Raw genomic sequence first — 12,533 nt, forward strand, 5'->3', positions numbered from 1 at the left:
ATAAAAGGGTTGAAATCAAAGAAAAATAATATTTTCTTCTCTTTAGTATTTTAAGAAAAAATTGACATTGTGGTAGGGAATAAGAAAAAAATTCAGCAGAATCACAGCTAACGTCATGCCAAGAAAAACTAATAGATTCGATGCAGTTGCAGGAGCCTTGCTCTTCTGCCTCAAGAGATTGGGAGCGCGAGATCTGCAGGACTCTCCATGCCAACCGTGGTAACAGTGGCACACAAATCCATTCTTCATAGTCGTTATTGTCTTCAGCTTACTCCTTGCAGAAATGACAAATCTGAAACCGTGGTCTGTGCCATAGTCCTTCTGGCTGTCCTCCGGCATGTGCAGATAGGAGGAGGACTTAGCTGTCTTTCGAACGCATCGCCCATGGCTGCTACACAGACTGTGACTGCACAGCTTGGCTGCGGATGTTACATTGAGCGCATAGGGGCCCAGCAGCTCTTTGATAGTTTGCTGCACAGATAAACAAGACTCCTGTAGGGAAAAAATTGAGAGATGCTTAAAGAACAGATTGGAGTCCAGAAATAAACACACACATGCACAATTAACTTTACTTTGACAAAAATGTCAAGAACCTATAACACAGAAAAGATTGACTTGTTAAAAAAAAAATGGGTTGGGATGAATTGTCCAAACAAACTTGAACCACTAGCTATACAACATAGGAAACTTTGCAAAAATTGGTTCAAACTTGAGCATTAAAAGCCAGAAACCAATGAAACATTTTCAGAAAACTGGGGTTTTTTTTTCCTGTTTCCTGTCAGTCATGACAATTCTCTTGCATGAGACCAAAAGTATGGGTGACAGAATCAGAAATAAACAAGTGGAACTGTCAGACTAAACACTTCTGCACACACACCGTTAACAGAATGAAAAGGCACCCAACAGAGTAATGCAAAATATGTGCAAACTCCTGTTTCCTACGATATCTGACAACATAACCAAAGTCCAAATGACCCAAAGCAGCACACATAAGAACTGAATAAAAAAATACACAAAGCATCCAAGTTTGGTGGAATAGGTCCATAATCTCAGTTACTTGGGAGGCTGAGGCAAGAGAATCACAAGTCTGTGGTCTGAGTGACCTACAGAATTGAGTTCACGGCCATCATAGGCAACTTTATAAGATCCTATCTAAAAACGTGAAGTAAAATGAGAGCTAGGAATACAGCTCAGTGATTCAGCCCTTACCAAACATATGAGGCCATAGATTCGATCCCTACATATGGATAAATAAAAAAGACTCAGGCATTAGAGCACACATCTTTAATCCCAACACTCAAGTGGAAGGCAGAGTCAGGTGGCGCTCTGAGTTCAATGTGAGACTAGTTTATATAAAAGTTCTAGGCTAGTTATATAATGAGATTTTTGTCTCAAGAAAGAAAGTTTGCTAACTCACCTTGTCATTTGTAAAAATAAATAGAAAGGACATGAATAAACATTTTTCATTTCCAGAAAAGTACAAATCAAAGCTACAATGAACCATTGCCATATACCCATAAGGTTGACTAATATTAAAACCTATCTAGAGATTGCAGGTGTTGATGACATTGTTTGGAACCCTGTCAGCCTATTGTTCAAATACAAAATGATATAAGAGCTATGCAAAACAGTATGGAAGTTCTTCAAAAAATTAAAAATAGAGTTATCATATAATGCATGCATATACATGCACATACACAAGTATGTACACATACACACACATATGGACATAGATACAAAGGGCTTTGAATCATGATCCGGAAGTGACATTCACACTTCTGTATTTAACGCCAGGCTATTCTTTGTAGTCAAGAACTGTAGCGAATCCAAGTGGCCATCAAGAGATGAACAGGTGACAAATTGGGACACACAGAATGGAATATTGTTCAGTTGTAAAAAATGAAGAAAATTCTGTCATTTATGACAATTCTAGTAAATCCGAAAGACGTTGTGCTAAGTAAACTAAAAAACTGAACAGGAAAAAATACTGTATGAGTCCATTTATGCACGAACACTCTAAATAGTCAAATCGATACATTGAAAGGTGCACTCGTGCTAGACAAACAAACACTAAATACCTGCTGTATAGCCTCATATCTATAATTAACAATGGTGGATTATGCATTTCCAAATTTGTTATCAAATAAATGCCATGTTAACTAGTCTAACTACAAAATTTAAAAATGTCAATCAACTATTACATATGTTCAATTTTCCTTTCATGTCCATTTTGGATTATGAGCTACCATCATCATAAAAATAATTGGAAAGAATCCATTCTTCATCAAAAAAAATTATTTTCAAATTTTCATAATAACTTGTGTCAAATATATACAGGAGCATCTTTTTACTAAAATTTCTGCATTGTGGATTTAATTATAGTCCAATTTTTAAATGAAGAAGGTAAGACAGAGAGCAGTTACTTAACATGCCACAAATTATCCCCTTGGAATATAATAATCGGTTTCTTACTTTAGGCTGTCCAGTGGAAGACTGTGTTTGTCCACCCTGCTGTTAACAGCAGTCTGGTATAGAATTGAATGATCAGCATTGGCCACTATAGCCTTTCAATTTTGTGATGGCCAAGGAAACAAACAGTGGGCAATCAACCGGTGTGAGAAAGCATTTTTTTTTATTATAACTCACTCTCTAGAATGCAATGCTAACAGAAAAATCACTACTGACCTTGGAATCAGAATATTCGTATCCTCCCCACAATATTATTCCTGCTGCCCCCAAAGCAGCACTTTCACCAATTGTATGAACTAGGTCTTCCTACAAAAGAGAAGGACCACAAGAAATTTCTGTCAAGTCGTGTTAGGCATTGCTTATTCATTAATATGTTTTTGTTTATAAAGAAAACAGTTATAGAAGAACTGAAAAGGGTGATTTGGGCATTTTAAGTTATCTGATAATAGCCCAGTGTCCCAAGAAACACTCTCAAAAATGAAGCTATGAAAGCAAATAGGTTGCAGTCTCTGGTCTGGAGTTCTGTAAAATGTATTTAAGGTAGACATATATACAAGTAATGAGAATACAGTGAAATGATGCCCATATTTGCATCACACAGTATATATTGATTAAAGGAACCATAGCACATTCTGAGAAGGTTTCCTTGAACAGAAAACATTTTAGGTAGGTCTTTGAGAATGAAAATGTTTTCATAAGACATAGGAGAGAGAGAGGAGTTGGTTTCCTGTTCAAAGAGAAAACAAAAGGCAAGAGGCTCATTCAATTAAGAATGCAGTAACCTAAAGAGCTGCATTGTAGGATAAAGCACACAGGATTTGGAAAAAAAAGTAAAAACATACAGGTCCTTTCCTATAAACAGAACCATGTGCAGAGAAAATTATTTACTTATGGGTATTGAGATAGTGCTGTTCCTAAAAGCCATTGCGTGTTGAACAAAAACCACAATGTGGACTGAGAGATGTCTCAGAGGTTAAGAGCACTGACTGTTCTTCCAGAGGTCCTGAGTTCAGTTCCCAGCAACCACATGGTGGCTCACAACCATCTGTAATAAGATCTTGTGCCCTCTTCTGGCCTGCAGGGGTACATGCAGGCAGATGCTGTATACATAATTATTAAATAAAGCTAAAAAAAAAAAAAGACCACAATGCCAGGAGTGGGGTACTTCATTATGTGCTGTCAGGAAGCTCTCAGAGCCTTGAAACATGGGCTCTTGCCTTTCCTCTTAGTTGCCCTGCTACCTGATGACACCTTAGTGATGAACACACCACATACCTTGCTTGTAAGACATACAAAAATAAAACCAAGACTGAACTAAAAGTTTCCTCCTGACAGTTAAATTTGTGAGTACCAGAAAGTGATAGGTAGGCTGCTAGGGAAGAAAGGGCATTAGTGGTCTCACTCAGCTGTGAATCCTATAAACTATGAGACCAACCTACCAGACAAGATATGCCCACAATTTTTATGGGGATAACCTGCTGATTTGTCTAGTTTGGGTTTGAGACCTGCTCCACAGGAGAGAATCCATGCATGTTACCATAAACCTAGTCAAAAACCAACATCTCTCTAATTAGAATTAAACCTGCTCAAAAAGCTCAACAAGAGGGAGATCATGAAACAAGTTAACTATTCAATTTGTGAAGACAGGTTAGTGGAGGAGGGCCTACAACTAGTAATTTACTAAACCAGCATAATCTCTAGCAACACCCAATGAACACTTGTCTTTGTATTCATGTACAAGTGCAGTCTTCACCCTTCATCAAGGGAACTTCTTTTCTCAACAGAGACATTTATATGGTCCCAATAAATACATCCACAAAACATTTCTGCACCTAAGGCTCAGAGAACATTGTGGGAGAGAGTGTGGAAAGATTTTTAAGAACCAGAGTGCCAAGGAGTTTACTGTAACATTGCATCCCCTAGAAATATCAGAATCTATAGCCATAAAGTCTCAAGAATATGACTGTCCATATGTAGGTTGAACAAAAATGACACCAATATGCATGCCAAACTGGACGGAGAAAAGCTCGTGAGGCCTCAACCCTACACAAAGAACTATAGGCAAGTGGGGGAAGCTGGGGATGGGAGAGGGGGCTATGCCAGGGAAGAGTACACCAATTAGTTGTCAAGTACCAAACATCAACCCTGAAAACATGCATATAGGTAGCATTATACAGACTGAACAGGTTACATTAGGAATGTGCATGTGAGCACGCATGTGTGTGTGTATGTACGTGTGCGTATGCAAGCAATGAAAAAGGAATTTGAAGGAGAATGGGGAGGGTATATAGAGTTATATGTGAGGGTGTAGAGGGAGAAAAGGGAAAAAATGTAATCAATTTATAATTTCAATAATAAAAATTTAAAAACCCTTGGTGAGGGAAGTCAGGCTGTATGACGGACCTGAATACTACTATTTATCCATACTTGTCTAATGCCAATCTGCCTTCTGAATATTTATGCTTATGCTCACAGACAAATGCTACTCTTAGCCTTAACAGAGAAGCTTTTCCTCTCAAAGGCTTCATGAATGCAGATTCATGGCTGCGCTAGGTGCTGAGAAGTGACAGTTAAGTACTCAGCTCTCAATATAACAGTTAGCCCACCCTCTCGAAGGTTTTGGATAGAAATATCGACAAAGGCTGCAAAAGTCTCTTTAAGGCATCACACAGACATTTCAAACATGATGTCAAAGCAGCGCAGTTGCTTTCACTGGAATAACACAAGACTGGACCTGTCAACAGTGGATCATGGATTGGAGGAGCTCATGGGACCCTACCCTCCTTGCCATTCTATTGGCTATTGGGAGATTCTAGCAGAGTCTGTCCTTCTCCAGTTATATATCCAGTGTGAGACCACCAGGTACCAATGGATGCTTCCAAACACATGATCACATGGACAACCCTTGTGAAAATCAAATCACAAAGCTAAATAAAAAGACATAAATATGGGAGAGTTGAAGAAGGGGAAGATTACTGAAGTGGGAGGAAAAAGGAGAGGGTAAAGAATGAGAGGTGTCAAATGCTTTATATAATGTATAAAATTGTCAAAGAACAAATGTTATCAATAAAAGTCTTACCCACAAGTACTTATTCCTGGAACGGTAATAATTTGCAACTTTAGAAAGACACAATTTTGCAGCCATGTAAAGAAAGCATAGGATAGGAACATCAAGATATTAAAAACCAAAGATAGCCGGGCGATGGTGGCGCACGCCTTTAATCCCAGCACTCGGGAGGCAGAGGCAGGCGGATCTCTGTGAGTTCGAGACCAGCCTGGTCTACAAGAGCTAGTTCCAGGACAGGCTCCAAAACCACAGAGAAACCCTGTCTCGAAAAGCCAAAATAAATAAATGAATGAATGAATGAATAAATAGATAGATAGATAGATAGATAGATAGATAGATAGATAGATAGATAGATAGATAGATAGATAAATAAATAAATAAATAAATAAATAAATAAATAAATAAATAAATGCAAACCAAAGATAGCTAGGGAAGATGAAAATTATTTGGGGAAAATTATAAAGGCCCAACAAATGCAATGTCCATACAAAAATAAAAGAAGAAGGAACCTATTAGAGAGTCGTTTCTAATTCAGATATATAATTCTTCATTGCCTGTGCAGCCTAATGGAAAGAAAAGAAACAAGTTCCTCAAGTGACTCCCAGGTTGGGTGACTGAGTGGATTGGATATCGAGGAGGGGGTTATGTTCAGGATTCTAGACAAAAAGCAAAGAAATGAGAAGCAGAAGGAGAGGGAAGGTAGGAAATGCCCTACAGTTTTGCTCCCCCGGGATGTATTAGAGATTCTTCGGAAGACTGGAGCACTCGAAGCTCAGATGGGCAAATTCCACAGCACAACCAAGCTTTCCTGCATTGCAGTAAAGCTCCTCCAATCACACAAATTGAATTTCTCTTATTGGAAATGCTTGGGACCAGAATCACTTCAAATTTCTGACTTTTTCAGATTTTAGACAATCTGCATATACAGAACAAAATATTGCAATGTGAAATCCAAATGTGTTTATTTTCATGTTTTATGGAGATCTCATACAAAATGCACAAAGATGATTTTATACAACAAATGTTTTTAATGTATCTCTCCATGTTTCACCGTGACCTGACCTGAGGTCAGGTGTAGAATGTTCCTCTTATTGCAGCAGGTCAGTGTGCAAACAGTTTTGTATTTTAGAGCATTTTAGGTTTAGGTATTTCTGCTTAGGGATGCTTCTGCTAATCCTTGTGATCTGTAACTTTTCTAAGTAATACAAGTAACACACTCATTCTTCTGCTACATAAATAATAGTACCACATTCCTTAAACGTAAGGCTAGTCCTTTGCTGAGGCATATTTGAAAGAACCAACAAAAATCAATTGCTTAGAAACAAACTTGATTTGAAAAGTTATGTTTCTTAGACAATAAGTGAAAATAATCCATACTCGGTCATTTTCTGGTGCATACAATCAGTAGGAAAGCATTAAACTTATTAATAATAGTTTTTAAGATATCACATAATGAGTACAGTATGTGATTTATTGGCTTGTGAAATAGAGTTCAGAGGGAAGAACCTGTAATTTACATGTAAAGTCTGCAAGTAGGTTCTGGAGAAATGCTTCAGCACTTTAGAATACATGCAGCCCTCGCTGAGGACCTGAGTTTGATTCCCAGCACCTCTACGCCAGGCAGTTCATAACTGCCTGTAACTCCAGCACCACACACCACAACACCCTCTTCTGGAATCCTTGAGAACATGTACTCATGTAGACATTTCACACACACACACACACACACAAGATTAAAAATAAAAATAATTAATCTTTTTTAAAAGCAGAAGAGTAGATAAAAGTGGTAAAAGTACAAGTTGGACTCTCATAAATATGCACATGTTCTCAAGTCGTCATTTACTATTACAATGAACCTCCTAGCTCCTTGGATTATTAGTTTTACTGTTGGTATTAATAATAGTATTCCTGTTTCTTTGTAAGCTTAAATAAATAATTTAGAATAAGTAACTATAGCCTAGTTTTTTATAAATTAGTTTCTTGAAATTTCCATACCATTTTATGCAAGGTGTTTTGATCAAATTCATTCCCCTCTCCCAACTACAACCAGATCCACTCATCTTCCCTCCCCACTCAACTTTGTGTCCTCCTGTTTTTAATTGTTAAAGTCCAATTTGTGCTGCCTTCATACTCCTGGATGTGTGACCATCAAGTGGATCGCGGTTAACCTGGTAGGTGTTATACACCTAGAGAAAACTGACTTCCCCTCTGCCAGTAGCTATCAGTTGCCAACAGCTCCTTGTTCTAGGGTTAGACTTTTGCCCACCTCCTTCCTTTCTTTATGCTGGAATTTTGCTTGGCTTGAGCTTATGGAGGTCATGTGCATGCTGCCACAATCTCTCTGATTAATGCAACACCTCTGGCTCTTACTGTCTTCCTGCCCACTCTCCTGTCATGATCCTTGAACCTGAGGAAGAGTGGGTGTAATATAGACTGAGCATTCCATGGTCTTTTATTATTCTCTGTACTTTGGACAGTTGTGGGGTCTCTGTGTTAATCACTATCTACTGCAAAAAAGAAGCTTGCCTGATAAGGGTTAAGAGATATACTAACCAATGGGTGTAGCAATGAGCTATCGGGAGTCAGTTTAACGCTGTGCCCATTTAGCAGAATAGTAGCCATAGTTCTTTGCGAAGGCCTATTACCCATCTTGCCAAATGTTTTTGAGGCCAATATTAGTGCTAGGCATAGGTTTCATTTTGTGAAATGAGCCTTAAATTCAATCAGACAGCAGTTGGTTACCCATGACATTGGTGCAATTAGTGCACAAATGGACTTGATGCCAGACTGGTATTGGTAGTCACTGTAGCTCAAGGAATCTCTTTGCCAAAAGAATTTTGGGGGAAAAAAGTATGTTAAGAGATCTTTTAGTTGAGGAATAGTTCAGTAAAATGAATTGGAAAAAAAAAAGACAAAATCTTAAAGTATTCAGAGAAGTGACTTTTAAAACAGGACTCATCATTATTAGGAGAGTGTGTGTGTGTGTGTGTGTGTTTAAGTGTGTGTTTAAGTATGTGTTTAAGTATGTGTGTGAAGATACACATGTGCCACAGTGCAAATGTGAAGATCAAAGGACAACTTGCATGAGTTGGTTCTCTCCTTCCACTGTGGATTATCAAACTCACGATGTCAGGTCTACAATGCAAGACATTTTACCTCCTCATCCTCCCAACACAGATCCAGAACCAGCTTTTAAAATAAAGATTTAGTCTATTCTGTACTGGAAATAGCATCAGAACTGACAGTACAAAGTTCTCCAGAGGAAAAGTAACTAACTCTACATGCTCAACAACTTCCTAATATTTAATATTGTCCTAAAATGTAGCTTTCCTTCTGGTACAGAGTAGTTCATCAAAAAAAGCTAAAGCAGAGACCAGACAAAAGTGGATCCATGTTTGAGTGAGAAGTCGATTATATACTGCAGAGACTCCACCAACACTTTTTACATTTTGCCCTAAACTCAGTGATGAATCTACCATTTTGAATGATATTAATAATCTTGTGATGATAAAACTATATTGTCTAATGAATAATGTATAATAAATATTGTATTAACAGGTTTTACTCAGAAATAATTAGGAAGAATTTTTACTGCATTTAAATGCACCTACTCTAACATAAGTGGTCTACAGAAACCAGTTCTAAAAGTCTTACCTCTGTGTTAGTCATTGAAATAATGGAGTTGTTGGCAGTCAGATAGGGGTAGTAATTTTCTCCTGTATCCACCTGCCTAATGATTGTGTCCATGCAGTAATGTCCTAAGTGACAATCTAGCTAATGTTTGAGCACCTCTAGAATCTACAAATTCCTTATTTCCCAAGCAAGCTCCACCACATATTTCCTTGCTTCATACTTGGTGTTAAAGATGACACTTAACTCTGTCCTGACTTCATTTCCCATTGCTGCAATAAAACACCCCAAGAACCAACTTATGAAAGAAAGTGTGGATTTTTAGTTCACAGTTTGAGGTTACAGCCCATCATTGGCAGGAAGTCAAGGCAGCAGGAACATCATGCAGCCATGCAAATCCAAACAAAAGTAGAGAAAGTATGGGTGCCTGCGTGCTTCCTATTCCCCAGCTCACTTTCTCCTTATTTGTATAGTCCAGGGGTCGAATCCAGAAAACACTTTTAGGCTGGGTCTTCCCACATCAACTAGCAGATTCAAGACATTTCCCACACAGATATATCTACTGGGCAACCCAACCTAAACAATTCGTCACTAAGAATCGCTTCCTAGTTGATTCTAAATTGTGTCAAGTTGATTACAACAATTATCAAAATATCTCTTTATATAAACTACTCAATCCATTAGCACTAACTAATCCCAAATCTATTTCCAATCTGGAAAATCACTAGAACCCTTATAAGAAATTCTTCTGAATTCTAAATGAGTTTTTTTATCTTCTAAAATTCTAGATGCATGTCAAATTAGCAGTTGGTTGAAATTTCCTTTAATATTAGAATAACATTTTAATTAGAATTAAATAACCCACAAAGATTTCTTTCTAGACTTTACATATATTCTATTAATCTTATATTGCTTTTATGTGACTATTTTTTTCTTACCTCTGACAGAGCTTCAATACTATGCAAATAAAATGGTCTGGAAAAAATAAAAACTGGCAAAGCGTAGTCCTTTCTAGACATTTCTGCAACTCTCAGGGCTTCTCTCACTCGGAAATGAACAAATTTCAGTGCATTTAAACTCGATTTTAATACTTTATTCAAATATATCGAAGAATAAAGTGCTGTGCTTCTCTCCCACAACCACAAGAGTTGGTCATTGCGGAAAATTTCATCATCTGGGCAATTACCTGTGTAGAATTCTGGATTTATCCGGTAATCATAATTGTAGCAATCTGGGTAAAGATAGAAGCCCCATAAACTCTTTGGTCTCATTTCTAAAGCCAGCGTGAGAGTAATGTTCATAAGACTCCTCCCAGCATTTTCAAACTCCTGTGTGGCAACTGCTCTCACTTTCGCTTCTGGCCAGGCAGGATGGTGGTGTCGGGTGAAAGCTAACGAGTGCTTTTGGTATATTACCCTGCCGCCCCAGTTCCGATCCCACTGGGGTTTCCAGCCTTCCCAGTCAATCACAGCAAGTCCATTTGATCTCCACCAAGTGACAGAGTCTGCAATGTCACTGGCGCTTTTCTTTAGGTGCTCAGAGAGGTTCACATTCTGAGGTATTCCACCATGGAAGGATTTTCCGTCTTCAGAGAAGTAAGGGTAATATCCGAGTTCATGTGGATAAAATATGGCAATGGTAGATCCACTCTGGGTTTCTAATGGATTCGAAATGATGTCAAATTCTTGAAGATTCATATTTACATCAAAATGATCCTTGCAAAACAAAGTAGGGGCAGCCCAGAAGATGTTGAAAGGCCGGTGCTTGATCACCGGAGGCATCGCTGGTTTGAGAACTGCCTGGGTGACCAGAACGAAGAGCATGAGTTCGCCAAGCTGCGCCACCCACAGACTACACATGGGTTGTTGTCTTCAGCATAATGGAACTGTACAAAAAGCAAGAACAAATATTTAGATGAAGGACTCAAATGCCTAATGAGTTTCATAGTGTAGATTAAATAAATTGAATATTTTCAAAGACTTAAGTAAGAGGTTTATTAACACACTTATCCGTGATGTCATCCGGACAAAAGAAGGAAAATGAGACTTTCCCCCCCCCTTGAAATATTGAGAGAACCTTGATGAATAAGGGATAGAAATTTAATTCAAATCTTCATCTAGGTAAGCCTACTATTTTTTCTGGATATAATTTCCTATAACTCTTGAGTTCATAACCCAAATCATCATACACCAGCAGCCTTTGGTGTGAGGTCAATTAGAAAAGAGCTTCTTAAGGAACTGTTACATTTTCCTACTAATTATTAGAAAAGGAACTCTAAGAACATGTGCACTTGGCAATTAGCAAACATTGGCACTTCAGCAAATATTATATAGGACAAAAACATAAATAACAAGTAATACCCTCTATAGAATTTGAAGTGTACTGACCTCGAGGGTTTGTTTATTTCCAAAGCACAGAAGAGTTCCCACTGTAATAGCATAATACGGCCCAGAAGCTAGAGGTGACAGTTACCTATTGTTGATTGTAGAGTTGACAAACACCTTTTCTTAGGCACATAAATAAACCTTTAAAGCTATTATTTCCTTAAGCTATCATTCTCCTATGGAAGAATGAGGCCATATTCTCAGTAGGTAAGCTGCAGGTAAAACTTGACTTATAATCACATATAGTCAGTTAAGACAAAAAACTGCCAAAGAATCTTGCCAGAACACAGGGACTAATCGGTGATGTATTCCAGCCAATCAGATCTGACCTTGAAAGCAAGATGGCTGAAGCTGCATAGCAAAGTTAGCTTGGTATGTAGTGTACAGTTTTTTAAAATAAGGTGGTGTACCGGTTAGTTTAGGCCGTCAACTCGACAGAGTCTAGAATCTTCTGGTAAGAGAGTCTCTAATTACAAATTAAGTAAATGAAAGTTAACCAGTGGCCATGTCTATGAAGTTTCTTTTGTAGAAGATTTTAATCTCCTTTTCTGTGTATATAAAGTAGTAGGGACGCTATCTTTGTCACTGACCTGGAGATAATACACTATTTTATCATTCTTTTTGTACCCCCGCACACATTTTTATAACAAACTTCTAGTATAGTAATATACTATATATTATTATTATTATACTATACTATGTGTATATACATATTATAAATATCATGAGTTTTTTAATGTAATGAAATCTTTCCAATGATTTTCTTTCAAGCCATTTTTGTTATTCAAAGCATAAAACCCAGTTTGTTTTTTGCCATTTATAACACATGCATGCACTTGAATTTATTAGCATCTGATATGTTTTAAACAATGTATTCTGTCAAAAAAAATGCTGTAACAAGACCAATATAACCCTATATATTGCAAAAATGATACAGATTCTTACAAGTACAAAATTATAAGACAAGAAGAAAAATACTTATC

At 37.6% G+C, this 12,533-nt stretch overlaps 1 protein-coding gene across 1 annotated transcript; it reads right to left on the reverse strand.

The window, feature by feature from the left end:
• Nucleotides 1–42: 42 nt before the first annotated feature.
• On the reverse strand, nucleotides 43–11,025 carry LOC130862803 (hyaluronidase-like). The gene is made up of 3 exons (XM_057752649.1): nucleotides 10,105–11,025; nucleotides 2,686–2,775; nucleotides 43–492 (listed from the first exon to the last, which is right to left on the reverse strand). The coding sequence occupies exons 1-3, from the start codon at nucleotides 11,023–11,025 to the stop codon at nucleotides 43–45; spliced, it is 1,461 nt and encodes a 486-aa protein (XP_057608632.1).
• Nucleotides 11,026–12,533: the final 1,508 nt, after the last annotated feature.

The sequence above is a fragment of the Chionomys nivalis genome, chromosome 1 (genome assembly GCF_950005125.1).
Source record: "Chionomys nivalis chromosome 1, mChiNiv1.1, whole genome shotgun sequence".
Taxonomy (NCBI): Eukaryota; Metazoa; Chordata; class Mammalia; order Rodentia; family Cricetidae; genus Chionomys; species Chionomys nivalis.